The following is a 27,545-nucleotide window of genomic DNA, read 5'->3' as shown; positions in this document are numbered from 1 at the left end:
CAGTCTTGTCAGTCTTGTCACATTCCTTTTGAAGGACCCACCTCTCAATGAGATTTCTTGCTTGAGGCGTCTTGCAGGAGCAGGCCAGTGGCCAAGAAAGTACAGTAGCCCAAATGATGTCAAAAATTGGCTGGGAGGGAATTTGTCGGACACTGCCTCTCCAAAGATGCAGAAGCTGGAAAGACACAACAGATGTTACCATGTGCTGGAGTGGGAAAGAAATAATAGCTGTAAGAAGGACAAAGTCTTAGAAGACATTTGATCTGTTGGTATAAATGGGGGGAGAACAATAAACCCAAATTTTAAAAATCAAGGTTCTAAAGGAAGTTGAATTAAAAGTCCAGAGAAACAACTGGACTGAAAGAATGACTGTCCTTCTGGTCTTTTGACTTCTGAGTTCCTGGCTTTTTATGTTTGAAATGGGCTTTTTATGTTTGAAAGCAGGCAATGGAAGTGAAAGGCAGGACAACAAAGCAGGAGATGCACTGTAGGTCTGTGAATAGTTAGTGCAATAGTGACTTCTACATTTCTGTTTCTGGAGGAGGTGGTCCAGAGATGAAGTGTAGAGAAACCAGGGAAGCAGATCAAAGTAAAAACCTGAAAGAGCCCTTTGAAAATCAATAGGGGAGCATAAGAAGCAGTTTCCAGGGGACTTGCTAAAAAAGTGATTACATGCATGAGAGAACCACAAGAAGATACAGGAAAGACAACAAATGAGAGGACAGGATTGAAGGAAAAGGATCTAATTACTGGAGAAAAGAGAGAGAAAGCATGAAGTTGGGAAAAGCAATCCAAAAGGAGTAGGACTCAAGCTAAGGAGATGGGGGTGGGAGAGGTCTGAAAATACTTCCTAAATACAGACCTCACTCACTCATGGGGAGTTTGTGCAACTGATGAAGTGTGAGTCCAGCTACATCTCCACCTCAACACCTCCCAGCCAGCCAAAGCCTTCTTGCCTCAGCTGGGCTGACAACCGCTTCCCAGCAATGGAAGCCCCGTTGCCTGCCAGGTGCCCCAGTCCCTCTTTCTCCCACCCCCGCTGCTCCCAGCCCCACTCGCTCCCCTGTGTCGGCTCTGGTGCTTGCCCAGCCCTAAACTAAGCCAGAGTAGAACTAACCTGACAAAGCAAATAGTTTTCCACCAGCTTAGTGTACTATTAAGCAATACTTTAAATAGCAAATAAAATACATGGGATGACATATGGAGACACTTTCCCACAGAAGCATTAAAGGGAGTTTAGGCCAGTGCTTAGTTTCAAGACATACAAGTATCTTTGAAGTCTATAGCCCCACCTTAACTACTGCTTGCAGTCTCAGAATACCAGATGGAGAAAAGGATGGATATACAGAGGCCAGTGTTTATTCTGAACAACAAATTTTAAAGGTTACAATATTTTTAAAAAATAGGGGATCCATGCAAAAGCATGTTGTTTCTGCATACATTAAAAGCTAAAGAAATTGAAATGACAAGTTCTCATCACACTGTGAAACACCTTATATATTTAACTGAAACTGGATATACATCAAACAGTTGTACTTGGTCATAGCCACAACGTAACAGATCATAACTGTGGAGATAGAAGGTCAGAAGCTAGCCCTCTGCCAAAGCAAGTGTGGGAGGACTATGCCGATGAAGAAACAGGTAATATTAATGCTGTACCGCAAAAATAGCAGCACAAGGCAACATCCTATAGCCATAGGGCTGCCTGGCAGTCCCTGCAACATCTAGCTGCTGTGGGATCTATGTTAGGCTTTGTACAGTGTGTAAAAAAAAACCAAAAACCAAAAAACAAAAACCAAAACCAACCAAACAATAAACTTTAAAAGTCTTAGAAAATGCTCCATCTATGCAGCAAAACAATGATGTTTGGTCATACACATATGTTCAGATCAGGGGTGTAGAGCTATATATTATAAATATGAAATGATTATTATGTTTTGTAGGGGTATAATAGAGGTTAACAGTGCAAACTATTGGTAATAGTAACTTGTAACATAGTTATTCCCCCCAAAAAGGATGAAAGGAATATAATGATTAATGTGTACATGCGGAGGCAGCTACACACTCCAATAGTACATTTACATAGAGAGAATGGCCAAGGCATACAGGGACTACATTTGCAGAAAGCATTTGCTGAGAGACAACTTTATACATGGAAGAAGGAATAAAAGCCGAGCATTTCACTCTCTTGGCTCTATTTCTATGTTTGCTCGCAGAGCAATCGCTGACTTTAGCCGAGTCCGGCTTACTGTTCAGCCTCGCCTCAGTGCTTACTGTCAGCACCTGCATTTTCCACCCTTTGCGATAGTGTCTGTTCATCACAAGCGCAGTAGGATACACGCTTGAGCTCAAAAGGCCATGGTACATGTGTGTCTAGCAGGAGATATTTATTTGGACAGTTGAGTGACACTTGTCACTCAGCTTTCTGCTGAGCGTTTGAGAAGGGCAGGCCGCCAAGGGCAGCTCTGTCATACCTGTTCCCAGGATGGGAGGGCATGACCATAACACGGTGCTGCTGACCCAGTTTGTTCAGGTTCACAGCATTTCTGCGGAGGAGGGAGACACGTGCAAGCTCTGGTCTCCCCAGGTTGCATGGCCCATGCACCTGCAGCGTGTGAGTTCCCTGCCTGCCTCTGTGCAGGTGACATGAGGCGTACAGGCAACAAAGAGTCCGTAAAATCTGTAGGTTAGGAAAGACAGCAGCCGTGGAAGCCAAATGGCTGCAGAGGCAGCGAGGAAAGCAGAAAGCAGAGCTGCCTTTCAGCAGAAAACTCTCTGGAAGGGCTGGCCAGGGAGTCTGGGCAAAGACATTGCGTGCTGCTGCTGACTCTGTTTATTCTTTGTGAATAAACAGCATTGCACCAGAAAATTACCATCAATCTCACATCCAAGGGAAACACCCCAAAAGATCTTAAATGCTGCCATACCTCTCAGAACAGACGGTGACAATACAGCTGGTCCAGTTTCTAATGTCCTGAAACACTTGCAGGTATACTGGTCCTAACTGGCAGAGCTGGGCACCATCCCACCCTGCGGGCATGGGGAAAGAGCTGCCCTTTCTACAGCAGCCTGGCTCAGCAAAAAGGCCCCACATGTGGGGTTAAAGCCCCAAGGAAAGGAGAATTGGAGGGCAGAGGATCTAAGGTAGGGAGTTTGGAGTAGGTCTGCTTGCACTACTCATCTCTCACACAGAGATTGTGTCATCTACCTCGTGTAGCTTTAGTATTAATAGTTGAACTCAACTGGAGATGTACGGCCAGGTGAAAAAGGAGAACAGGTTTGTGAGATGAAAAATCTCTTTCGAAAAATTTTACCTGGGAGAGATAGCGGCTGAATCTCAGGTCTCATCCTGCAGGTACCCTGCACAAGCAGTCCTTAACAACTTCTCTGGGGATCGGGTTTTGTCCTTTGATTAAGGCGAGCAGGATTTTGCCGACGATAACATCGTCTTTCTGTGAAGCAAAGCAAGTTAATTAAGTTCATGGTCTCTCCTGGCCTGGCTAGAGGTGCAAGTTACTAAATGCAAACCCATACCCGAGAGCAGCTGAGGGAAGGAAAGGCAAAAGTCCCACCTCAGATCCAAACCTCAGATGGAACGTGCACGGGCAAAATGCAATCACCCATGCTTATCCACTCTCGTTGGCATGCAGAACTCTTTGGAAAAATTATGTGGGATCTTTGTCATGAATGACAACGGCTGCTTTTACATCTTATCCCAAAAGACTCCACTAAAGATCCTGAGGAATTTCTTAAGTAACCACATATGTTGAACTGTTACTTATCTTAATGAAAAAAAGATAGTCACTTAAGAGAAAGATATCCAGAGATGAGTTCACGCTATGGATTATACAATATGTAACCCCCCAAAAAAGAGACAATCTCAACTTATACAAGCACAAATTTTCCATCTGAAAATACTAAATGTAATTGTTTTCCATCATTGAAGGAAGTCCTGGCTCCACTGAAGTCAATGGCAAAAATCCCATTGACTTCAAATGGATCAGGACTTAAACCTTTGCCTTCAAGAACATGCCGACCGATTTTTAAATTTTCTTTAAAAAAAAAAATCAAAAGAAAAATATGTTTATATTTAAAAGTTTTTAAAGTTTCGATGCCAAGTTTTGTCCCAGAGTGAATAACTTCAGCCATGATATAAATCTATCAAAATATGTTTAAAAAATCTAAAGATGAACACACCCTGAAAAAATAGCCCTGCTCTCCTCTTCTGCTCAGGTTCACTCAAAAGAATTTTGTACAGACAGTAATGTGAATAAAGGAGAAAAGATAAAACAACAAGACAAATAATATCCAACCTTATGGATATAGTATACAATTTCAAAATAGGCAACATATTGTAGTCCTAAGTATTTAATAGTAAAAATATTTATTTCTCCAGCTTCAATTTTATTGAGATGTCAAATATTCAGGAAATAAAATTAATCTATTTAAATTACTTTACATCAAGTTAAATGAATTAATTACAGGTAGTTAATCTGAAAAAAAAAAAAAACGCCACATACCTTTTCCATTTCATTTAATGTCTTACATAACACAAGAAAGTTTGCAGACTAAAGGTCAGTCTATCACTGTGTCCTGTCTTCGGCAATTTTTAGCAGCATTTGTTTAAGGACAAAGTATAAAGCCAGGGTGAGTATAGAAGCATCAGGTCAACATCTTCTAAAATCCAGTAGATGCAGAGTTCATGAAAAGATTTTATTCTTTCTACGAATTCATCTGAGATTTTCTAAATATGTTCTGTATCTGACAATATTGTCTTGTGGAGATCAACGAACTAACACTGTTGTCTGGTGTTATTGTAGATCACATTGAAACTTCTGCTTAAATAAAACATTCGTATCCTTCCTACTTTAATCTTGATTTGTTTCTAGTAATGTTAATGAAGAAAACTTTCTTCTCTACTTTCACATTTAAGTAGAGAAACAGCTGGTGTCTTTTGACTCCGTCTGAAAATTAACCAAGCTCCTAAACTCGAAATAATACCCAAACTAAACAAGTTCTGCAGTTTTCCCAGATGCATTAGCAGAACTCATTGATCATTGCAATGATAGTATGACGCGATGACAATACAATTTTGCTATATTAGTTACAGTGATACCAAAGGGGGGAAAAAAAAAAGGAAAGAAAGAAGAAAAAGGAAAGAAAGAAGAAAAAGGAAAAAAAAGCACTCGATGCTGCAGAATGTTGTAGAAACAATTTCTCTACTTTCTGATTATGATTAAATCTTGGTGTGCTTTGAAATCCCTAACGTGTAATGCGAACCAGGATTTGGGGTGTTAGGAATGCATCCCCACCCTTCTTCCAAAACGCTCTGTAAATTATCATCTGCAGACCCCAAATCCTTGAGTGGAGGGGGGAAGGAAGGAGAGGGAGGAAGGAGCAGGAGCAGGAGCAGGAGCAGGAGAGGGAGGGAGAGAGAAGAGAGAGATTAGAAGCACTTTTCACCTCTCGGTCCCGTCATTGTGCTCAGCGCCGAGCTCCGTGCTTCGCATCCAGTGTTATCGTTAGGCCCGACTCAAAGGAAGTGAAATAGTCTACTGAGAAAACAGTGGAAAAAGTAAAGGTCCTGAAGAAGTAAGTGCTGCATGTTGAAACGTATGCATGTCACACCCCATTTGTCTTTCATATTGAAGAATAAAGCAGCCTGTCCCGCAGCAGTTATTATACACCATATTCTTTATTTTAAAAATGCAAGAAATTTGGCACAAAGAACAAAAAAATCAACTGATGAAAAGCATTTATGTCATGGTTTAAATTAAGACCTTTGTAATGCAAGAATTACATCAGCAGTGGGCTTAGCTTAATGAAAATAAGACAGTGTTTTTAAAGACCATGAAGGAACAAATCCTCTCTGCTTTCTGAAAGAGAGAAAAAGCAGATATAGATAAATAGATAATTTAAGCTGAAATCAGAGCAAATCACACTTTGCTACCTCCAGGAATTACTGAACTTTTTATTCCACTGACAAGTCTAGGTCAATGAAGTCAAGCAAGAAGTTATTTTATGTTCACATGTGGATTTTAAACATTTTCAGGGAATATTAGGTATTACAAAGTCTCTTCGAAATTCTCATTGCGTGAACTTCTGGTTAAGATTAATTGAAATTCTAGATTTTCCTCTCTTTTGATGTGTTTTTTGTTTTGGGTCCACCTAACAAGATCTAAACGTTCAAATGTTCTACTATATCCACTTTTAAAAATGTTTATTAGCATATTAAAGATTTGATGAAAAATAATTTTGAATGAGAAGAAATTAATTAGTGTGAGCCATTTGTGGCTACTAGCAATGATGTAGTAATGATCCAATTAATGTTAAAATATATGGGCAGAGGTAGAAAAGGGGAAGTGGAGCCTCTTTGATATGCATTATTTCATATAAGCTTTTTTAATCTATTCTTTGTGCATTTTTTATCTTTATCGATCTACTGAGTGGTTTATGAGAACATAAGCAGTAATTTTCTGACAAGAATGGAACATGGTAAAGCAAGGCAAAATAGTGGTTTCTAGTGGGGATGAGTATAGAACTCAAAATCTAGACAGGAAACATTCTACTGTAGTATGGTGAGTACAATTACATTATTTTAATATTTCTTTACTGCAATTATGTAACAGAAAATTGCAAAGTGATTGGATCACCGCCATGTTTTGCTATTTCTGATGACAAATGCAACTGTTTTAGTCACAAAACATCGTATATATTTGGGGGTTGTTGTATATGTGTTCAAATATACATGTGTTATTTACTCTATATAAAAAACAGAGAGAACTAACATAAGCTGGTTTTAGTTATATCAGTCTTGCGGGGGGCGGGAAGTCACAGTATTTTGCATTACTCTGTTTATTTTCATACATGAACTAATCATGAAGTAATCATCCATTTGCTGCTAAACAAAGTTGTCTAAAATATTTGTGGATGTCAATAAATGAGATGGGCATGCACAGCACAGAATGCACACCAATATTTGTTTTATAAAAATGTTTTATAAATATATTGTTTCTGAACAATGTGATCAAGCTACTGCCAATATTTGAGATGATGATGTACACTAACACATTGCTAGTCAATCTGGTTTAAAGATTTTCTAAATTAGTTATGGAGAATAAACGATTTCTGATCTGGGTAAAAACTAGCTATCCAAATCCTGAAAGATCCTTCATCTTAACAACATTTCTTGATGTGTCCATCGGGATTTCCAGGAAGATAGTCCGTTCTGTGACGAAACAAGCCTTGTCCTCTGTGCCTACACGCACTCTCAGTAATGAAAGGATGAGCAGCAGAGATTTTCTAAAAAACAAAAAAGAAAACAAAACACAGTGATTTAGAAAATAATTATTATCTTCCATTTTCAGAGGATTTCTGGTACCTGTTTCAGTTTTCTTTTGAACAAGTGCAGAAAACAATTGAATTTCAGTTTCTACTTCCTTTGGGCTGTGGGAATGAAAGGGTGAAGGGAAGGGATTCGGAAAGATGGGGCCTGATTCTGTACCCAGAGCAGATCAGCAACCATGGCTGGTGTTGATGAGACCTGCTTGAGAGTAGCAGCTGCAGGACTGGCCAGATGCTAAAGGTGATCTAGTGTGCAAAAAGGAAAAGAGATAAGAGTATTGGAGTTGCTGCTTTTTTTATTTGCACACGCATACACGAGTTTCTTATCAATCAAATATAAATCTTCCTCTCTCAATTGGTGTCTCTCGGGGACGACTCAGAAGGCTCTTAGGAGTTTGTCCAACCCTTGAAAAAGAGCAGACAATACACAACCGTTTACCAAGAAATCCCTCCCTCTAAGTATTGTTTTCAAGGAATTTAGGTAGGAGCTAAACAAAACAAACCAATTTCAAGCTAAGTTGAAAAAAGTTGCTTTTTTTCTGAGAATTCTTTGCCCCCTTGATTTCTGTCATGTCGTGTCCAATATCTTCTGCTTCTATCATCTCTAATATCCACAATCCCCAGGAAATAAAAGGGGTAGTACCTACCCTCCTAGCAGCAAAAAAGGGAAAAATATGCCAGAATTCCTTCATACATGATCCAGGAGAAATCCAGGCAACAGACAAAAAAGACCCTAATGTCTAAACCGCTCTGCATTTCACAGATCACCTCAAACAAAAGCCAATATCAACATCGGCGTTCTCTGACGGGGTGACAGTTGTCTGCTGGGGGGGCAGCGGGTGCCAGGCCAGGGGTGGGGGGCAGAGAAGGTTGGTCCCCAGCCAGGATTTCTTCCTTCATTGTGCGGAAGCGTGTCTGCACGCTGCCCTGGTGCTATGGCACTTAACTTCTTCAAAATACAATAAATAAATAGAGCAGACTTTCTTATTGGGATAGCTGCTACTTCTGTTTTGCCAGAGGACTTGACAGATGCTGCTACTGAAAAGATAACATTTTTTTTCACCCTGGCACTGGTAGGTGGGTTTGAGTAGGAATCTGCTCTCCTGCCTTGCTGAAGTTTCTAAGCTTTCGAAACACCGCCCTGGGCAGAAAGGGCACCAACACAAAAAGCATTTGTGCCAAGAGACATTTTCACGTGGGCAAGGTTCTGACAGCTGAGATTGCCAGGCGGGATCCCGAGTGAGATGTTTCGTGCTATTGTTTATGAAGCAGATATTCCTCCTGATGCACTAAGTCAAAACAGCAGATCATAAAATGTGGTCGACAAAGCATGATTTCTGAAGAGTTGGCTACTCACCTGGTACTAAATTCCATCGTTCTGCTAACCGTTAAATTGTATTAGACACAGACAAAAGGCCATTAAAGATTTTACTTACATTAATTTTCTTAATATTAATTTTCCATGTCGGCAAGGGTTCTCGTTACCACAAATACATTATGCAACTGTGGGCTGCACAGCTAGATCTGCATCACAACTGCTGTCTATTAAGGTATGAGCCACAGCATGAAAATATTAGAGAATGTCCGCGTTAAAAAATGACTATCTCCTGTGTAAAGCAGATTTGTATTAATAGGGATCCTCAGCCTAAAGTGTTTTGGGAAAACAAGCCATCCCTAAGAAGCTTGATGTGGAGCTAATGTTCACAGGGTCTGATCTTTGCAAATGTGTGTGCTCATAGTTTTATTCGTGACAGAAGCCGTACAGAGTTTAAGGGCTCATTCTGTCAGATGACACGCGTCCGTGTCTGCAAAATGGCTGCACAGGCAGTCCTACAAGTCTTAAAGACTGCACTTTGGTACGAGACGGGGGAAGGACCTCACCAGCAGAGGTTATTTGAACACATTCACGTTTTTCTGTTGCCACAGCTTTGGACCTCAAAGTTTTGAAGATTATTTGCAGTTAATCTACCTCTGTTAGAAGCTATAACAAGAATTCTGCCCATGCTGTAAAAAAACCACTAATAAGTACTATCTTAACTTTAGAGCCTGATAGCCACCCACTTTGGGAATGAACAATTGGCATCTACCTTCCCCAGCTGGATTGTCAAATTACTATAAACGATAATTAGCAAATTAAAACTTAAATAGTCTTCCTGCTTCTTTGAAAGGGGAAAATTGGTTATAGATGCATTTTTCTAAGCTAAACTAAATTTTATTGCATCATAGATGTGTGAATTTTTTCCATAGAAAAGGAAAAGTCAAACTTTATCCTCCTCAGCATTTAAATCTGAGCTTCATACACAGACACATAGTTATACAGAAGAGAATTTTTGCCCTTTCAGCTCCAGTGATTTCAATCTTCTCATTTGTAATTGTCCTGACACATTCATGCTTCCATTTATTTTAATAGTTTAGGATTGCGACTCTTATTTAGAAATTGGAGCACTTGGACTAATTCAAAAGTGCTTTCTGAAAGAAATATTCTTTTACGCAGCATTTTGTAACACTACTGTTGTAACATATTACAAATTGGTGGTGTTAGACCACCATAACAGAGACTACCATTTCCCTGCTCTGCCCTTCTGAAATGTTTACTTTATCCTACCAAAAAAAAAAATCTAATTAAGCCACACGATGAGCCTCATTGCATAAATAAGTGTTAGTTTCCTTGGGTTGCTAACAAGAATAGTGAGACACAGATGGGTTAAATGAGTTGTTAAAAGCCACACAGTAGCTGCATTTTTATTATAAGGGTTAGCTCGAAGGGTAGCTCCACTGATTTAAAATGTGAACAAAGGAAAGAGAATCCATACGAAAAACAAATGAAAAAAATTCACCCTCTGTGGACAAATTTCTGCTGAAAAGGATATGCACAGTGATCAAAGCAAAGTTTAAAGAATGAGCGTCTGGGGAAAAAAAAAAGCAACAACAACAAAAAAACTTTAAAAGATGTTTTACTTATAATAATGCAGTTATCCAAATGTCAGTGAATTTGATCAAAGCTGATCTACAGAGCTCAGGTTTAGCATTAGGTGAGTCATTTTCTTTTATTAGTGATGCTTTTTCATTCAAATGGGTAAAAAGGTGAGAGTTTGGATATGTTGAAGGTTTCATTGGCTTACAGTAGGGACAGACAAATGAGGCCCACCTAGTTTTACAATCTGGCCCACAGCTACTTTGTTTTTAATAAAATGCAGCATATTGAAAGGGCATGTCTCAACATGTCTTGACCCATCCAAACTGGATCAAGATGGAGAGCCCCATATTGAAACCAATCTGCACCCAGAATGGGGCCTGTTGTCCCCAAGGAGCAGGGAGGGTCCCTGCCTCACCATGGCAGGGAGAAACCAGCCAGACTTGCTCCTCCGGCCACGCACCCAGCCCTCTCCTGGCCATGGGATCCGGCTGCTTTGAGGGGAAAAATATTTTCAGGATCCAGTGCTGCAGGGAGTCCCGGGGCTTCGCTCAACCACCCTGACCAGCCTTCTTACTTTCACAGCATGTCTAAATTACCAGAGGATGCAGTGTGGAAAGCCCATACAATTTTGGGGCAGGGGTCCTGTCCCCACCTCTGCTCCTACCCACAAGTGTATGAGGGTGTCCCCAAGGAGAAGGAATAATGTACCAGTCAAAAACCCAATTTCTCCTCTCATGGCCACTGAACATCATCTATCATTGTCACAAGAGGCATTTCAGGGTGCCTCTACTGCTGCCTAGCAGAGGACATCCCTGAAAAATAGGTTTTAAAAGAAAGTCACCTTCCTAACCCTCTTTATTGTGACTGGGACACTGCAACGTGCTTGGGGATTTGCTGGGATGCTTAGACAGCTACCTGTGTGACGGTAGGATGAGGGGTTCTTGGCAGTCACTGGGAGGTTGTTACTACAACGCGGCCCTGATCCTCCATTGGTCTTGATGTTGTTAGAAAAAAACCATATTAAAAGCAGTGTCAAAGTTGAGAGCTTGGAGAGCTGCTACTTTTCACAGCTTACAACTGAAACCGTGTAAGGGCACTTTACAGCGCATTCTCTCATCTGCAATTTCCTGTTGCTGAAACATGAAGAATTTCAGTCAAACCAGGTTGCTGCCTCCAAGTGTCTGTGGGGCAAAGGCCAGCGAGCAGGGAAGCTCCCATGCCATTTCCTCACCTGAGTCCGGACTTCACCATGGGGCTTTTAGGGAAATTAAGCCGTGGTGCCCCGGAGATTAGGGAGACAACCAACTAACTGCAGGACAAGGTAGTGTCAGCCTACAGCTTGGCTGCACTTGGTTGGCAAGTGCCCACCTGCACTTTTACCCGGCAGTACATCGTAGCCAAAGCCAGGTATCTCATCCCTTGTGACTTGTGGGAGAGGGAGTGAATTTTCATTTACGAGAGGGTTAAAGAATACATAAGAGCAGTTTCTTGGCAGTAGCTGAGATGCTGAACTTTCACACCACCTGTTTTCCCTGCAGTAACTTGTTCATCTGCCTGTATCCTCACTTCCCAGTTGAAAAACCCTGTTGAAGTGAACAAATAAATGCCGCCTCTGTAGGGCTAGACTTCAGCAAAGGCAGACATGTCCCTACAGTCCTCACTCCTGCACCATAATCCCAGATCATTTGGATTTACTGGGTGACTTTAAGGAATGGAGCAGCATGTGCCCCCAGCAAAGAACAGGACCGTGTGACTGGATCTCAGTTTAATTTTTTGTTTAAATATTTGTGGGTCACTCAGAAACATGTGAGTTTTCCACAGCTGAACTACTGAAAAACTGTTAGGTAACTTTTCAATTTTTTAATGGGAGTTTGAAAATATGAATCATGGTTGTAGGTTGGCAAGAACATGACATGATGGTATGAGCTGCCATATGCCTCTTCATGCAGCATTGATTGCAAGACCCACTTTTCCATGAAATAAAACTGGAGGGTAATGGGTGCATGACAGAAGAAGACAGGAAGGATTTGACCTGTTCACTTAGATTCATTCTGTCATCCATGTAGCTGAAATTCCCTCAAAGGCTCCCTTGCTTTCCTAGCGTTTCTCTGTTGCGGCCCCTGCGCATGCATCTCCAGGACAGGACCAAGCCATCATTTCCATTGTGGAGTGGGAAAAGGAGGCCACAACATGGAAATGAGAGGCAGAGTCATGGGGTACTTGTGTGGTTAAATGATTCACCCCAGCAGAACCAGCTCCTGGACTAAATCAGGGCCGGGTTTACATCGAACCCAGCCAGGCAGTCTTGAAAAGGCTCCGAAGGCCAGGACACCCTGCAGGCAGGAGCACCCCATTTGCATTGCCCTTGCCGGCAACCTGAGCATGCCTGGGGCTGGAGCTGCCCATGGGTCCCATCTGCCATCACGGCTGAGCCTCAGGGCCTTCCAGAAGGGCCCCTGAGGGTTTGCCTTCCCGCCACCCTCCTCGTCAGTCTGACACACAAACAGACAGGGCAGTGCACAGCTGGCACAGCATGGGGAGCCACAAGGTTGCACTGGAAGTATTAATCAAGTATTAATTAGGGCTGTCCCCAGGACTGGCTTCAAGGGCACTCCACGAGGCAGCCTGTGACCATAGGTGGTGCTGAGCTGTTCCCTCACAGGAGCTTTGGTCCTCTTCCTGCTGACGCACTGAGTATCACTGCCCAGCTTAGCCTGGCAGGGCCCACGGGAGCAGGGGAGGACAGGCTGCCTCCACGGCCTGGGAGCATTCGCTGCACTCGCTGACTGCAAGCCCCAGATTAACATAATCCAGCTGTCTGTCTGTGTTTATCAAGGCAGAGTTTACAAGGTTTACATAAAAGGACTGTGATACAGCAACAAAAGAACCTAAAGCATGTAACTTCTATAGAAGATACCAAGCCCGGGACGGCCATGCTTGTTTCACGCAGAGACTCAAGTGCGAGCTCTCCCCGTGTGCTCAGTGTGGCACGTGGAGCACAGGCTGCTTTGAACGTGGGCAAACTTGCATTAACACGATGGGAAGGAGCAGCTACATTCTAATGCACCAGTGATCCATGCAAAATGGGTCACCGGGAGATTTAGAAACTGTACCTTTCACTCCCAGCCAGAGAGATACATCAAGGCATGCTGACATGAAACATGACTGACACACCTTGAGGCATCTTCAGTGCATCGAGTGGTAGTGACGCCAAAAGATGTCAGCTGGCAATATCAGAGACAATGCCTTGTAAATAATCTCTGAGGGGGAAAAAAAAATATTTTACTTCCTCTTACGGTTGATAAAAGAAAAGCAATCAATCAACCAACCAATCTCCCTTCCCCAGACAAACGAATGGATGTCCAAAATGCCCTAGCATGTAGGAAAGCCCTCCCGAGCATGCAGCGAGGGAGCCGCAGGTCAGGGTGCTGCTGGAGGAGTGGGGCTCTTGCAGCGCTGCCTGCAGCCAGGCAGGTTCCCTGCAGATCTGCACAGGGAAGGTGAAGTTTGCTCCTTACAAAGCCAGAAGTCCAGGGTATTTCTGCATGGACAGAAAGCCGAAAGAGCTGGGGTTTGTAATCTCCCAGCCGCAGCCCTCAGCCCTGTGAGGCGATGGAGCCACTCTCTGGATCCTACGAGAATTTCAGGGAAGCAAAAGCCCTGCTGCTCCCCTTCTCCTGCTGAGAGGAGGCTGGTGGCCGATGGACTCCCAAGGCCTGGGGATTTGCTCAGCTGCTCCCAAGCAGCCTGGGGACTGCCCAGCACCCTCCTTGACCCCCTGTCACTGCGGCCCTGATGGAGCTGCCAGCAGGACAGCTTGTGGGAGTGCTCCCCCAGCTCCCAAAATCCCAACCAGCCCTGTGCCAACTGCCATGCCTGGCTGCTGGGGCTGGCAGTAGCCTGCAGCGAGGAGAGGCGCCTCCTTCAACCAGCATAGCCAGATCTGAGAGCAGACGTCTGTCCACCCCCGGGGCCACTGCACCTCACAGCAACATGCGGGCTCTCCTGAGGCCGTGCCACCCCTGTGCCCACCTGTACCCCTGCCTGCCTGTCTGCTGGGGATGTGACCTGTCCGCACCCCCTGGTACAGCCATGTTGGCAGGGCCCTGCTGGGTGGACCACTCACTCTCAGGCTGAGCTCGGTGTTTTCCATCTCGGTAAATTTTTAAAGAAGTTTTTAAAGTCAATCCACACTGCAAAGTTTTGCCCCAGTGCTGACGGAAGAAGCAGCCTCCCCAGGGAAGGCGGCCGTGTGTGGCTCCAGCTCAGCCATGTGGACATGAACGTGTGAGGCCACTGCGCTGGGGAGTAAAGGCTTTTGGGTCCTGCTCCCCCCAGCATAAATTCACCAGCGGTGTTTGAAAGTCACATCTGGGAAAGGCTGCTCAGGGTTACAAGGCAAGCTTGGAGGAGGGGGAGCAACTTATACTTCACATTGCCTTAATTCTGCAGATTTAGAAAAAGATGTTTAATGTTCTCAGCATTAATATTTTTGCATCTCTTGTTTACTAGACTAGAAACTTCTAGAAAAATTTCACAAACAGCTGCATCTGGATTTTTGAATATAGGTATATAAATGAATGTTTTATATAGATGTCATGCCTTTATTTTGAATGTAAATAAATATTTTAAAATCTAAGTATTTGTCTCCTTAATAACTCCAACAAAAATAACATTTTGGCTAGTTGCTCTGCTATTTTTGCCATAATTACATTATTATAAACAGGAAAAAGAACTAATAAAAGCTTCTGTAATTTGGGAGGAAAAGAGATGCTGTGAGGAGGGAAAGATACACAGTACAATATTAATATAAAAGCAACATATACCTAAGTCATTGTATAATGTAGATTGTTGAACAAAGTCACCCTTCCACACATAAAGGACTATCTGCAGTTACAATATAAAAAGCATAGAACGATTACAGGCTTTGAACCACCAGCGCAGCTCCACTGACTAACTGCAAACTCGTTCTTGAAACTTTGGAGCCAGTACATTTTTTTTCTCGTTCACCTGAAAGCGTGGCTGCCACCAGCCACCTGCACCACCGATACTGGTCCTCCTTGGACCATGCTGCTGGCTTTGTGCCAGACCTGGCATGCTTAAAATGGTCTGAGAGTGTCTATGGCACCAGCATTGATGCCTCCAGAATGCCATGTGGACATGGCATCAATATATGGAAAAAGCAAGGAAGGACCGGCCATGCGTGAGAAGTCCCAGGCAGGGAAAATGAGCTCTGGGTCAGTGAAGAGAGGGGAGTTCATATGGGCTGGTGGCTGCAGGGCAGATTGAGACGACAAGTAGAAGTTGGGATGGTTCAAAAAGAGGGAGCTAAAAAGTCTGAGTGAGGGAATTTGCTTAGGAAAAGAGAGGTTGAAACACAGAGTGAGACAAGGGAAGGCAAAAAAGAAACCAGGAGGACTAAAGTAGGGAAGGAAATGGAGGAGACTTGGTGGGAGGCAGGGTGTTGTACAGGAGCCCAGGGTGAAAGAAGCAGCTCCTGAAGTAAGCATCCAGAAGTAGAGCAATGAGAAGAAAGGAAGAGGAAAAAAGAAAGAGGGGTGAGGGCAAAGTTCAATAAATAATGGATTTTCACATGTTTTACTGTTGCTGTTGAGACAGAGAAATGACATAGACCAAGTTCTTCTGTACAAACAGCAGTCTCTATTTATTGCCACAAGCACCTTCTTATATAGTCTTTAGCAACTCCAGTGTCTTTTTACTATTGGTTACAAGTTGCAGTAGTAACATCTCGTTGGCTAATTTTGCTATCATCAGTGTTACTCTTTTACTACCTTCTCTCTCACAGGTACACCTTAATACCTCCAGATACTCCTTTACTCCCATCTTTCTCACAAGTAGGCCTTAATATCTTCAAGGCTGATCTCTGTTCCCGTGCCCTCTGTCAGGGAATCCACGGACCCACCATAGTCCCCCACATTTTACTCAAGTGGTTTGGATTTGTTCAAATAGTGGGACACTTGGCACCAGCCCTTGGCACCAGCCCTTTACCCCAGCCAGACATGGCTGTGCCATGTTCCTGGGTCGCTGCTGGACTGTTTCCCATTTAGATCTGGGCTGTGCCAGCTCCTGAGGTGGGACTTGTACAAAGTCGGGCTTTGCCAGCAAAGCTACGCTGGCGTGCTGGTCTGTAATAGCATGGCGTGCTGTTGCTATGTAATAGATGACCTCATAGAAAAGCATTATGCACACATAGCTGGGCTGAGCTGTTCTGCCATCAGCTGCCGACAACATCCATTTCAGCAACTAATGTATGAAGAGCTCAGTTTTCAGATGCAACCTAAAGGACTCTGATTTCCACCCCCCACCGCCTCCCCCAAATGGAGATTATGGCCAGAGTACTTCTTATTATCTGCTGTTTTTTCTCCCCCGTATGTAGTACAGCTAGTCCTTCTCCCGCCTGCCCCATTGCACAGCTGCTGCCTGTTACACAGCAAAAGGTTCAGAATGAATGGTGTCAGCACAACAGAAAAAAAAGCAGTGCTCCCCCCCTCAAAAAAAAGCAAGGGGAGGAGAAAGAGGAACACAGGGAAGCAGGAGGCAGGTGGTTTGAGAAGCTCCAGGAAACTGCAGAAGAGCAGAGCTGTGTGTTGTGACTGGGCTCCAGAGGCAAGGAAGATACTTCACACATACACAAACAGCAGCCACAGGAATATTAGTGTATTTAGTGTTTGCATTGTGAAAGTCAGAATGGCACTTTATGGCTATAAAAAGCCTAGCCCTAACCAAAAGATAGCTTTACAGAACCTGTTTCTCTTCCCAGCAGGTCTAATATGAACAAACTGTATGTGTATTTTAACGTGTTCTTTATAGTTGTCTCTGAAATTTCCCAGGAAGGGATGATATTTTAAAAAGTGAATGGAGTGTGTCAGTGCCATAGGCAAGTATATTGATATTAAGGAGAAACACTAAATCATCTTCTGACATTTTAAGATGACAGCTACTGGTTTAAATTCAAGAAAACAGTCCAGGGACCAACTATTAGAGATACTTGTCACTGCCCCTCTTCAGCAATTTGGGCTTTGTTCTGGCCGCTGAACTTCTGAATTCCTCAGAAGATAAATTTACAGTCTGTGTCTGCTCAAGGGGGAGATTATTAAACAAGCAACCTCAAAAAAAATAAATAAAACTTTAGCTATATGCAATCATTTTAATTTAGTCCTTTGATATCGTTCAGCTGATTAAGTTCTTTCCAAACATACTGCGCATAGAACTTGGCCTAGGAGGAGCAGACTAAGCCCATATGTATCCTGACAGGGGTGTTTACTTGAATGGAGTTATCCCAGCCTCGCCATGCATACTTGGGGACGCAAAAAGGCCTGGGGACAGGAACTTGGAGAACAATAAGGATAAAGAAACTTAGAGGAAATAACCTACTGGGAGAACGGGAGTGCACTGGGAATAGAAAAATCAGTCAGAAAGGAAGAAATCAAATATTGGGAAGATGCCCATGGAGGGGGAGTGAGAGATACCCACGGAGTGAGGTTTGGAGAGGAGCAGTGTGGAGAGCTGCCAGCACAGGGAGGAGGAAGGCAGTCCCAGGGGTGCAGCACTCCAGTGAGGAGGTCACAGGGGATGAAGAGGAAGAGAGCAGATGGCCCTTAAATAAACTTTGACTAGGGAGGCTGTTCTCCACTCACCAGACCAACATTTCTGGCTGCAGAAATATTTATTTCCCTCCCCATCTTGCTAGACAGGAGCAGATGGAGAGATAGGCCTTGACCACCTAAGCAATTCTGGCTGAGTTTGAGCCTGCCATGTCTGTCCCATCAGTGGAAACTCACCTGGCTGCCTTGAACTGGGGCAGAGCAGGGCTGGCTCAGGGGTCCCTGGCCCTGGGGTGGGCACAGTAGCTCTCTGCAGAGGCAGCAGACAGCAATAACAAGCAGCGGCAGGCAGCAGTGCAGTCCTTTCTGCACCAATGGCCCAACCACAGCCCAGGCAGGCGCTGCTGGTTTTGACTTGCTACTCATTGACAGGGTTCAGGCAGTGTGGCTCCCTGCCACAGGACCAGTGAGGGTCAGGGACCAGGACACTGCAACCACCCAAGCCCTGTCAGCACCTGCTCCCCGTAGGCCTGGTGGGACTGTGGACAGACCATCCCAGAGCCCTGACACCCTCCCAGGTGGAGCCCAGGAGTGGAGCCCTCCCCGCTGAGCTGGGTGCAGGAGGATTGATCCCCCACCCAGACAGGGATCCCTGGGTTGGGAAGGAAGATTTCTCCCTGCTGTTCTAACCTGGTCTTGAGTTTGGGACGAGTAGGGCAGGACGGGTGTTCCCAGCCTGAAAATAACAACTTTTGGGCACCCAAATTACCCAAGACACTGCGGAGAGAGTGCCGGGAGTGACAAAAGCTGTGGGGTGGCAGAAGGGGGATTGCACATCCAAGCCACTCTGGAACACATCAGGGAAAATGCCTCAGTGTTGGCACCAGGCCTTCCCAGCGGGGATCAGAGGCACTAGTGAGAGGCTCCCAAGGGTGATAATGGCGGGGAGAACAGGTGTCTGTGCCACCACCCTGCTACCTGCGTACTGGGCACAGGCAATGAGCATGCAGCCCATGGCACGGGCACACCGGGCTACCAAGAGTCACCTCGATGGGGGGCGGCTGGCGGTTTATAGAGGCGGTGAGGGAAGGAGAGAGAAAGGGGTGCCTGCGGTGGGGCGAGGGTCTTCCTGGGGGGAAGAACTGCCCCTTTCCTCGTCTCCCCTCTGTCCGATCTCCCGGACGTGACCTGTGCTCGGCAGCGGGCGGCTCCCGCGGGCGCGGCGCGGATGGAGCGGGGGGAGACGGGGCGGGGGGGTCCCCGCTGCCAGCGCCTTCTTGGGCCCGAGCTGGGCAGCGCCACCGCCCCGCGAGGGGCCCGCGGGTCCCGTGGCTGAGCCCCGGGGCGGGGGGCTGTATTTGCGCCTCGCTGTTTGCTTCCAGAGCTGTCGGGAATGAATCGTCTTCTGCAGGATAAAGTCCCTGTCTACGCGGGTGAATTGCCCATGTCCAAAGTCTACTGGCAGGAGGCTGTCTGCGGCAATCTCTGCGAGAAGGATGACTTTTACAATATATGGGCTGATTGCAAATAAGTTACTAATAAGCCGCTTTGGCGTAAGAACGGCTCTGTGCATTATTTCCTAAGATCTGTTTATTTGCAAGTATTTCTTTCTTTCTCTTCTTTAAAAAATATTTCGTTCGGGAAAATAGAAAAAAAAAGTACAGAAGTTAATATTTAGACATTCACACTATTAAGTAATAGAGCTATAAACTCTCAAATACGGCACTTTCATTTTACTTAACAATAGATAACACAACAGCGACAGTGAAACAGGCCAAACAAAAGCGATCACCAAAATTGTTGTGACAGTACAATTACCCGGCTAGGAAATTTATTCAATATGCTTTACCATTGCATTGACACAGCAGGAAAAAAAAGCCCAAATGTTCAGAGAATAATACAACAAGGCAGGAGGTATTTGGAAAAAAAGAAAAGGATTTATTTTGAAATACACTTTTAAGAGATATTTTGCCTCCCCGATTTGTTATCGATGTGCATCTGACACGACGATACGAAACAAACAAACGAAGAAAACCACATTCTGTACAGAGCTCTAAAATGAGCCGCGAGTCTACAAGACGAGCTCTACGCCTGGGTGTGGGTTGGAGAGGGGCCCGATCCTGCAGTCCGCACTCTCTAAACGAGTTTCGCAGACGTGTGGTACGAAAGCTTGGCCCCGAGTCTGCGTGTCTCCGTGTGTGTATGTTTGCGTGTCTGTGAGTTCCTACAACACAGTCCTTGAGTGAAATGGGCAAGTTGGAGCTGCCGGAGCGGGTGCGGGTCCCTGGCTGCTCTAGAAGTCCTGCCGCGGGGTGTGAGTTAGACTGTGCCGCCGTAGATCACAGTTTCGCCTGAACACTTTGCCGCACTGCTCACAGTTGTAGGGCTTGATGTCTGTATGGGTAAGAAGGTGAGTTTTCAGATTACTTCTTTGATTAAAGGTTCTTCCACATGTGGGACATTTGTGTGGAGATTCCTGTTCAGATTTGAAGCAAGCAAAGGATTAATCCTTCACAAACTACCTGGTTGAACGTATTACTGCACTTTTTGTTATCGCAACGCACAAGTTGAAATATCAGGATTCGATACAAAGCAAAAGTGGTCGAGCGGACGGGAGACTGTCTACCTCGCCCGGTCCTGCCCCAAAAGGGTTATTTTATAGTTTTCGACTTGTGGCGTTTCGCTCTCCTGGGGCGCACGGAAAGCGGCCGCAGCGCCGGACTCCCGCTCCGGGGCTCCCGCTGCCCGCCGGCGGCCGCGGCGGTGGCGGTGGGCGTGCAGGCAGCTCCGCGCCGCTCCGCACCTCTCGCACGCTCCGCGCCGCTGGGCTCGCCCGCCGCCCTGCGCCTGCCCTCGCCGACGCAGGCCTGGAGCCCTCAACGAAAAACGCCTCGAAGCGGCGGCGTGGACAAAATCAAACCCGGGGCTCGCTCCCCGCCGCCAACTGCGTCCCCGCCGGCTTTAAGCACATCGCCCGCGACCGCCGTTTTTACGCGGGTCGGCCGCAGATGTAACCGCGGACGCTTCCCTCTCCCACGGAGGGCCGGAGACCCTCGATTCCCTCCGCACCGGAGCTCCCAACCCCCCGGCACGGCCGCCGCCCCCGCCCCGCCGCGGGCCGGGTCCGCGCCGGCGGCACACGCGCGGAGGAGGCCGGGGAGCGCCGGGCTCACCTGCATGTGTAGGGTTTTGTGGACCGCCAGGGTCCTGGACTGGCAGAATCCCTTCCCGCACTCCTGGCACTTGAAGGGTTTCTCTTTGGAATGGATGTACCTGGAAGGCAACCCGAGGGGTGAGCGGCGCTGCCGGGAGCGCGGGGCCCACCCGACCCCGGGCCCCACTCCCCCAAACCCGGCTCCTCCCAAGCGCGCCCGCCCCCCCGTTGCTATTTCCCCCCCCTATAATTCTGTTCATGGCTAAACTCCTCTATCGGTTCAAAACATTCGAAATAATTCGTATCGAGGCGTAATTGTACTCTCTGGTGACAGATCGGGACAGCATCTGCCGGCCGGACTCGAGCCCGCTCTCCCTGAAGGCAGCGCGGATCCTGCGCTCCGCGGCACCGGCCGCAGGGTGCGGACGTAGAGGGGGGAGAGGGGGGAGAGCCGGGGAGCGCCCACCTGCGCCCCGTCCTCCTCCCCGCACCCCCAGGGCCCTGGGGCTTCACCCCAGCCGCCCCAACGCGGGTGCCCGTCCCACGCAGAGCGCAGGTTTTAGCTGCCCTGGCCCCTCCGCGGCCACGGAGTCGGAGCGCGGGTTTCTTCCGCTGCTTTTCCGGCTCAGCTCCCGGAGCGGCTCAGCCTCACCCCCCCGAGCTGCTCCCCCAACCTCGGCTCCACATGGCCTGGCCCCGGGCGCGGTGGTCCCTCACCGGTGGTCCCGCAGGTGGTCCTGCCTCCGGAAAGCCTTGTGGCAGATGTCGCAGGTGTAAGGCCGCTCGTCCGTGTGGGTCCGCTCGTGGATGAGGAGGTTGTAGGACTTGGTGAAGTGCCTGCCGCAGAACTTGCAGATGAACTCCTTTTTCGTCTTGGAAGGCAGGCGGCCGCGGGAGGGCTTCCTGTCCGGGGACAGCTTGCTGATGCCCGACAGGGGTGAGGCCAGTCCAGGGCTCAGCTTGGCGAGCTCCCCCACCTTGGGTGGGTCCTCCTGCGTGGCGGCCACGGCCAGGTTGGCAAAGTCAAAGCGGGGCCTGTCCTTGTGCAAGGCTGGGAGGACGTGGGCGATGGCCCCTTGCTTCGGGTGGAAGAGGTGCGTGGCGAAGGGGAGCGCGGGGAAAGAGAAGCGGGAGTCCACCAAGCCTTGGGCGGCCGCCATCTCCGTGATGGTGGAGCGGGTGATTTCATGCACATTGGGGTAGCCCAATGTCCAGTGGTTCATGTGCATGGTTTGCACGGCGCTGAGTCCATACAGACCTTGCAACTGGTCCACAGCTGCGGGGAAGGTGTTCACAGCCTGGAGGAAGGAGTAATTGGTGAGCTGGAGGGACGGGTGCAGCGGGATGGGGGCTGGCAAAGCCTTGCTTCCCATCTTCCCGGGGCGGGCGCAGGCCGGCGGTGCCGCTGGTGCCTCTGCTGGGCTTTCGAGACGGGAAGAAAATCCTTGGAAGAAAGAAGGAGAAAGGAGGGGAAAGATAATTTCACTGAGAGCAGCGTGGTCCCCCTTAGCCGAAACGAGCACAGCGACGGAAGGCAGGGAGGGCCAGGAACGGCTCGGGCCCCAGCGCCCCGCCGCAGCCCCGGTTCCCGTTCTCTACCGGGGCCGGCGGCCGCCACCGACACACCGGCGCGAACGCTTCGACCGGAGAAGCTACACCGTAAAAAAAAAAAAAAAAATCACTCCCAGAAACACCCACCCCAAAGTAAAATAAAAACGAGAAGCCTAGCGCCGAGCCAACCGAAGGACCCGCGGATTCAAACTAAACGAATCGTAGAAAAATACACCAAGAACGGAGCCGGGGCCGCTCCGCTTCCCGCTGCCGTCCCTCCGCAGCGCCCAGCCCGGGCCGCGGCCACCGCGGGGACCCCCGGGGCCGCCTCCCTCCTGCCCCCCGCACCGACCTGGCCCCCAGCGTCGCTCTCACCCTCCGCCGGGCCCCTGCGGGCGCTGAGGGCCCGACCCCGACTCCTCCTGGCTGGGGCCTCCCCGGGAAGGAGCACGGTGCTCACGGAGAGCCGAGGTAGGGCCGGGGGGAAGCGGGTGTAAAGGAGAGGCGGTGGAAACCCCGCGTTTATCCCAGCTCGGATGCTTATTTTTCTTCCTTCAACAACAACTCATTTATCAAGATAACCGAAGGAGAGAAAAGGAGCTCCTGCCCCCCACACACACCTCCTACTCAGCCCCCCCTCCCCCCGCGACGCAGGTCCTAAATAAATCCACTTTGCGCTGAGATCCCTTCCAGATGGCCGAAGCCGCCTCCCGGAGCCCGCTCGGGCCCGGGCGATCCCATCGGCGGTGAGGAAAACGGTCTGCCCGGAGGCCGAGCCGGCCCGCCGAGGGCTGCCCCGCAGCCGGCTCCCTCCATCCCGCAGAGCCGGGAAGGGCGAGCGCAGCCCCGGCGGGACAGAGCCGTCCGGCCGATCCCCCCGTACCCTTTCCGCCGTCCCCCGGCCGGGAGCTCCGCCGGAGCGGCGGGGCCGTGAGCTAATGAGCGGTGTGTGACTGTCAGAGGGTTTCACTCAGACCACTCAACCGAAACCGCCGGGCCCGCTTCTCCTGCCGCCCGGGGGACCCCTCGGCGCCCCCGCGGAGGGCATCGTGTCCCGCGGGGCAGGGGGGCATCGGCGCGGGGGGCAAGCCCCTGCCCTCTCCTTTTTTTTTTTTTTTATTGAGGGTTTACTTTCAGCAGCCAAAGCGGCCACCACGACCCAGAAAATTGGCGTCTCTTCCCCAGCAGAGCGAAAGCAGGCGCCGGGGGCTCTCCGGGCCTGCAAAAAAGAAGTAGGGCCGAGGGTGGCCCAGCACCTCCTGGGATTTGGGTGGAGGGACCGGTAATAAGTAGTTTCCAAAATACAAAAGACACTCTCCCCCTCAAAACAATCCAAAACCAAAATCCCCAGAACCACAACACAAATAAAGGAAACTCCGAGAGCAGAGCCCGCGCCCCGGGAGTGGCGTCCCTGCCCCTCCACGCCGGGCCGCCGCCTCGCAGCCCTCATCGTGGTCACACGCTCTGGGCCGCTCGGCTGGCACCGTGCAGCCTCCGGGTGCAAAGTGATTTTTCGATATTTTTCCTAAAATGCTTTTCCTCCCCGTTAGTGGCACCGCACTGAATCGGGCCTCCGGGGAAAAATGCGACAATGAGGTCGGGTGTGAACTGCAGCGCTACCCACCCCCGTTTTCGTTTTCCTTGAATCGTGGCTCTCCCCGATTTCCTCCGCTGCTGCTCAGTTTTTCTCGTTTGTGATTACATCGAGACCGGGCACAGTGTTATCGATACGACCTATTATATATGGCGACCTTTTCTTTTTTTCTTGGGGGTGGTTATATATAGAGACTTATTTTTAAAGATGTCGTAGTATGAGTTCCTATTCGCTTTCCTCCAGGAGCCTACACAGAGGCAATCAAACCGCTTTTCGCCCGCTGCTACCGCGGCTCCTGCCTCCATCCCGACTCGTTGCGGCTGCGTTTCGGAGCCACCGCCTACGAGCAACGACCACGGTAGGTACGGGATTTCTGTAGGGCAGAGCCTCTTCCTTTACAACTGTGTTTGGTGGTGTCTTTGCAGGGCACTCGTTTTCGTGTCAAAGAACCAGCTCCGAAGAAATATTCCAAACACGAAACCCAGATTTTAACGCAGAAACTTTTAAAACAACACTGTTGCCTGAACCACGGAACGTCCCTTACTATTTGTACTTGGAGGTAACTTTATTAAAATCTATCGATTAAGACCAGAAAGTGCCTTCCTACTTTATTTTTAGGCTACTTATAATAAGGTGCGGGGGGGAAAGTCAACCAAAAACGGATGTTACTTCAACCTTGGCACTTCCTTTTTCCTTGCTATTCAGAGCGCTTAATTTAATTAAGCCCGGTGCCTCGGCAGTACTCCCCTTTCTACCTGCCTGCCTGCTGCCGGCCCGGCCGGCGCTGCCCTTCCCCCGCGGCGGGGCTGCGGCCGGGGCCGTGTCCCGAGGGCGCTGCGGTCGTTCCCGGGAAGCGGGTGGGCCCCGGGGCGCCTCCGCTCTCCTCCAGTCTCACCCGAACCCGCGGTCGCCGCTGCCCGCGCAGCCAGGTGTATTTCCACGAAACGAGGACTCCTCCAGCGCGACCCGCGGGTCAGCCCCGTAGCCCACGCACGGGCCGAGGAATTTCGCGTGAAGGACATCGACCGCGCACGCCGGGAGACCCTCGCCGCCTGGTCCCGCATCAGCGCGCCCGCAGAGTGCGTGGGGGACCCGCATCCCAGCCGTGCGGAGCTGCAAACTGAAAATAAACCGGGCGGCCCCGCTCTCCCCGCCGAGGGGACGCGCTCCTCCCGGGGCCCTCAGCGGCCCCGCTGCTCCGCTCCCGCCGACGGCAGCAAGCAGAGCGGGCCGGGGGAGCCACTTACCTACCGCAGCCGGCTGCTCCTCCCGGGGCAAAGCCGAGGCGGCGGCCGCGGCACCTTCACGGAGACATTAGATCCACAGCGGGGGCGCTCAGCGGGGTCGGGGCCCGGCGGTGGCCGGCATGTTGCGGAGGGCTGGGCAGCGGCTGGGAGGTCTGGCGGTCCCGGCGCTCCGGCATAGACCGCGGCCACCCGCCCGCAGCCTCCCGCCTTCGAACCCGGCGAGGCTCGTCGCGAGTCTGAGCCGCCCCCTGCCCGGTCCATCACATTTCAGCGGTGAGTGGCGTGGAGCGCTGTCCCCGCCCGCCCGCCGCCGGCCCACCCCGCGGCGCGCACAGCCCCGCGCCCGGGGCCGCGCCGCTCCGCCCCGACGGGACGGGACCGCCCCCGGGCCGGCCCCGGCCCGCCTCGCCACGCCGGCCCCACTGTTTACTTGTGTTTGGGTAGCAACTGGGTTTTAAAGGGACAGGACGCCCCCCGTCCCCCTCCGCCCCCCCGTCACCTAAGGTGACTTTTCCCTCCGACAACCACCCTCCGCTCCCCACCCCGCTGCCGGCCGCGGGCATTTACGCGCTCTCGGCGCCGCACCGCCCGCCTCAGCCGCCCGCCGTGCTCTGGCCAGTGTGACACATGCGGCGCGACTTGCTAAAATACCTAAAATATCCCCCTCCACCCCAAACCCAGAGCGCAGAGGTTTTGTGGGCGCCTCCGTCTCCGAGGGGCCCTGTAGGTGCAGGTAACGCTCACTTCCAAATGGTTCCGTGGCCGTCACGTCGGGTCGCCCTATGGACCGACATTTCAGCGGTTCTGCTCTGCCCTTAAACTGATATTTAGGCACACGAAGGCAGATTCAAAAGAAGTGAAGTGGAGGTATCCTCTCCATGTGCGGTGACTAAGCACACAATCCTTACCTGGAACACACAGATAGTTTCGAGAGCAGTTTCGATTTATTACCAGGGAATTTATTGCTAAATGGGGGCCTCTGTGACCCTCTTCAAATTTCTCGATTAAAGCACTGTATTCATTTCTGTCGTTAGTTGCAATACGGTTGGTTGCATACAGCGAATTTGGGTTGAATTTTTAGCTGTAACTTTATCTTGATCTATGCGTTACTTAATCACATGTATGAAAAATTTATTATATAACCTATACCGAAGGTTAAACGTAGGCTTTGAGAAGTATGAAAAGATATCGGGAGAAATGGCATTTAAAGGCTGCTTTGAAAATTTTTAGAGGTAGAGTCTGTGCCGGTTAATTTGAGCTCGCGGAAGAGAAGACGCAAGGGGCGGTTGCATCGGTTTTGTTTTTTTTTTTTCCTCCTGTTAGTATACAGAAGAAAATAAAAGATCAAAGAGAGGGAACAGAAGTCGTCAGAGGAAGGTTTGGAGGTGTCCCCTCACAGGGCAGCGCAGCCGAGGCTGACGCTCGTTGCAGCGCACGGCTGCCGCCGGTCGCCGAGTGCTCGGGCTGTTTTTCGTTTCTTTTCATAAAGTCCTCCTTCGAAAATGCCCTCTTTTAAACCCCAGTATCCCTAAATAAATAGTATTTCGTCTCCTGGGCAGTGAGGACACGGAGGTTCACAGTTACGGGAGAAGGAGCCACCCCCCCGGGCCGGGTGCGAGGTTGGTGCAGGCGGCCGCGGGAGCCAGCGCGGGGCGAGGGCTCGCTGGCCGCGGCCGGGCCGAGGGGCTCCGGCACGGCGCAGGGGAGGAAGCCGCATGCCCTCGTAATTTTGCTTTCTCGAGTGCGGCCGGTTGCTTCAAGAACGAAGTGGAACGGAGAGTTTACAGTCGCATTTTCCACCCCGCACTGCTGCCTTGTGGAGGTCAAGGAGGACCCCTCCGGACACAAAGGTCGGAGGGGGCTGGTTCGGGAGAACCATCATTTATTGCCTTTACAGCAAGGGAAACTGAGCTACACTTGCTGGGGAGAAAAAAAAAAAAAAAAAAGGAAAACCAACCCGCAATCAAGACCAAATAGCAAAATAAAGGCTGCCCAAAACCCAAACCCAAACCGACCAGGCAACGAACAAGCCTCAAGGCGGAGTGAACTGGGGAGGGAAATGGAGCGATGCAGAGTCGCCGTCCGGTGTGCTCGCCCCGGCCGCTCGCGGTACGTTTCGGCTACGCCGTGAGCGGGGAAAGTCACGCTCTCCCGCTATCGGCAGCGCGGCTGC

The 27,545-nt window shown here is 49.2% G+C and overlaps 1 protein-coding gene across 3 annotated transcripts; it reads right to left on the bottom strand.

Moving 5' to 3' along the window:
• Positions 1 to 19,510: 19,510 nt before the first annotated feature.
• OSR2 (odd-skipped related transciption factor 2) lies at positions 19,511 to 25,613 on the bottom strand. Of its 3 annotated transcripts, none has more exons than XM_065628545.1 (4): positions 25,373 to 25,613; positions 21,698 to 22,424; positions 21,000 to 21,099; positions 19,511 to 20,302 (listed from the first exon to the last, which is right to left on the bottom strand). In XM_065628545.1, the coding sequence occupies exons 2-4, from the start codon at positions 22,351 to 22,353 to the stop codon at positions 20,120 to 20,122; spliced, it is 939 nt and encodes a 312-aa protein (XP_065484617.1). In that variant the 5' UTR covers positions 22,354 to 22,424; positions 25,373 to 25,613; the 3' UTR covers positions 19,511 to 20,119. The 3 variants fall into 3 exon arrangements, with proteins under 3 accessions (XP_065484617.1, XP_065484619.1, XP_065484618.1); XM_065628547.1 differs by having other exon boundaries at positions 19,511 to 20,220; XM_065628546.1 differs by having other exon boundaries at positions 25,377 to 25,613.
• Positions 25,614 to 27,545: the final 1,932 nt, after the last annotated feature.

This window comes from Caloenas nicobarica, chromosome 2 (assembly GCF_036013445.1).
Source record: "Caloenas nicobarica isolate bCalNic1 chromosome 2, bCalNic1.hap1, whole genome shotgun sequence".
Lineage (NCBI taxonomy): Eukaryota > Metazoa > Chordata > Aves > Columbiformes > Columbidae > Caloenas > Caloenas nicobarica.
The sequence above is the reverse complement of the archived record's forward strand: the minus strand, read 5'-3'. Positions and strand labels throughout refer to the sequence as shown.

Bases quoted from the DNA above. Each gene is read 5' to 3' on its own strand.
- OSR2 (XM_065628545.1), bottom strand. From the start codon at position 22,353: ATGGGAAGCAAGGCTTTGCCAGCCCCCATCCCGCTGCACCCGTCCCTC. The intron at 21,100-21,697 runs GTGAGGGACCAC...GTTGCCTTCCAG, and splicing joins GACCACCTGCGGGACCACCG to GTACATCCATTCCAAAGAGA. The intron at 20,303-20,999 runs GTGAGCCCGGCG...AAATCTGAACAG, and splicing joins ACAAAACCCTACACATGCAG to GAATCTCCACACAAATGTCC.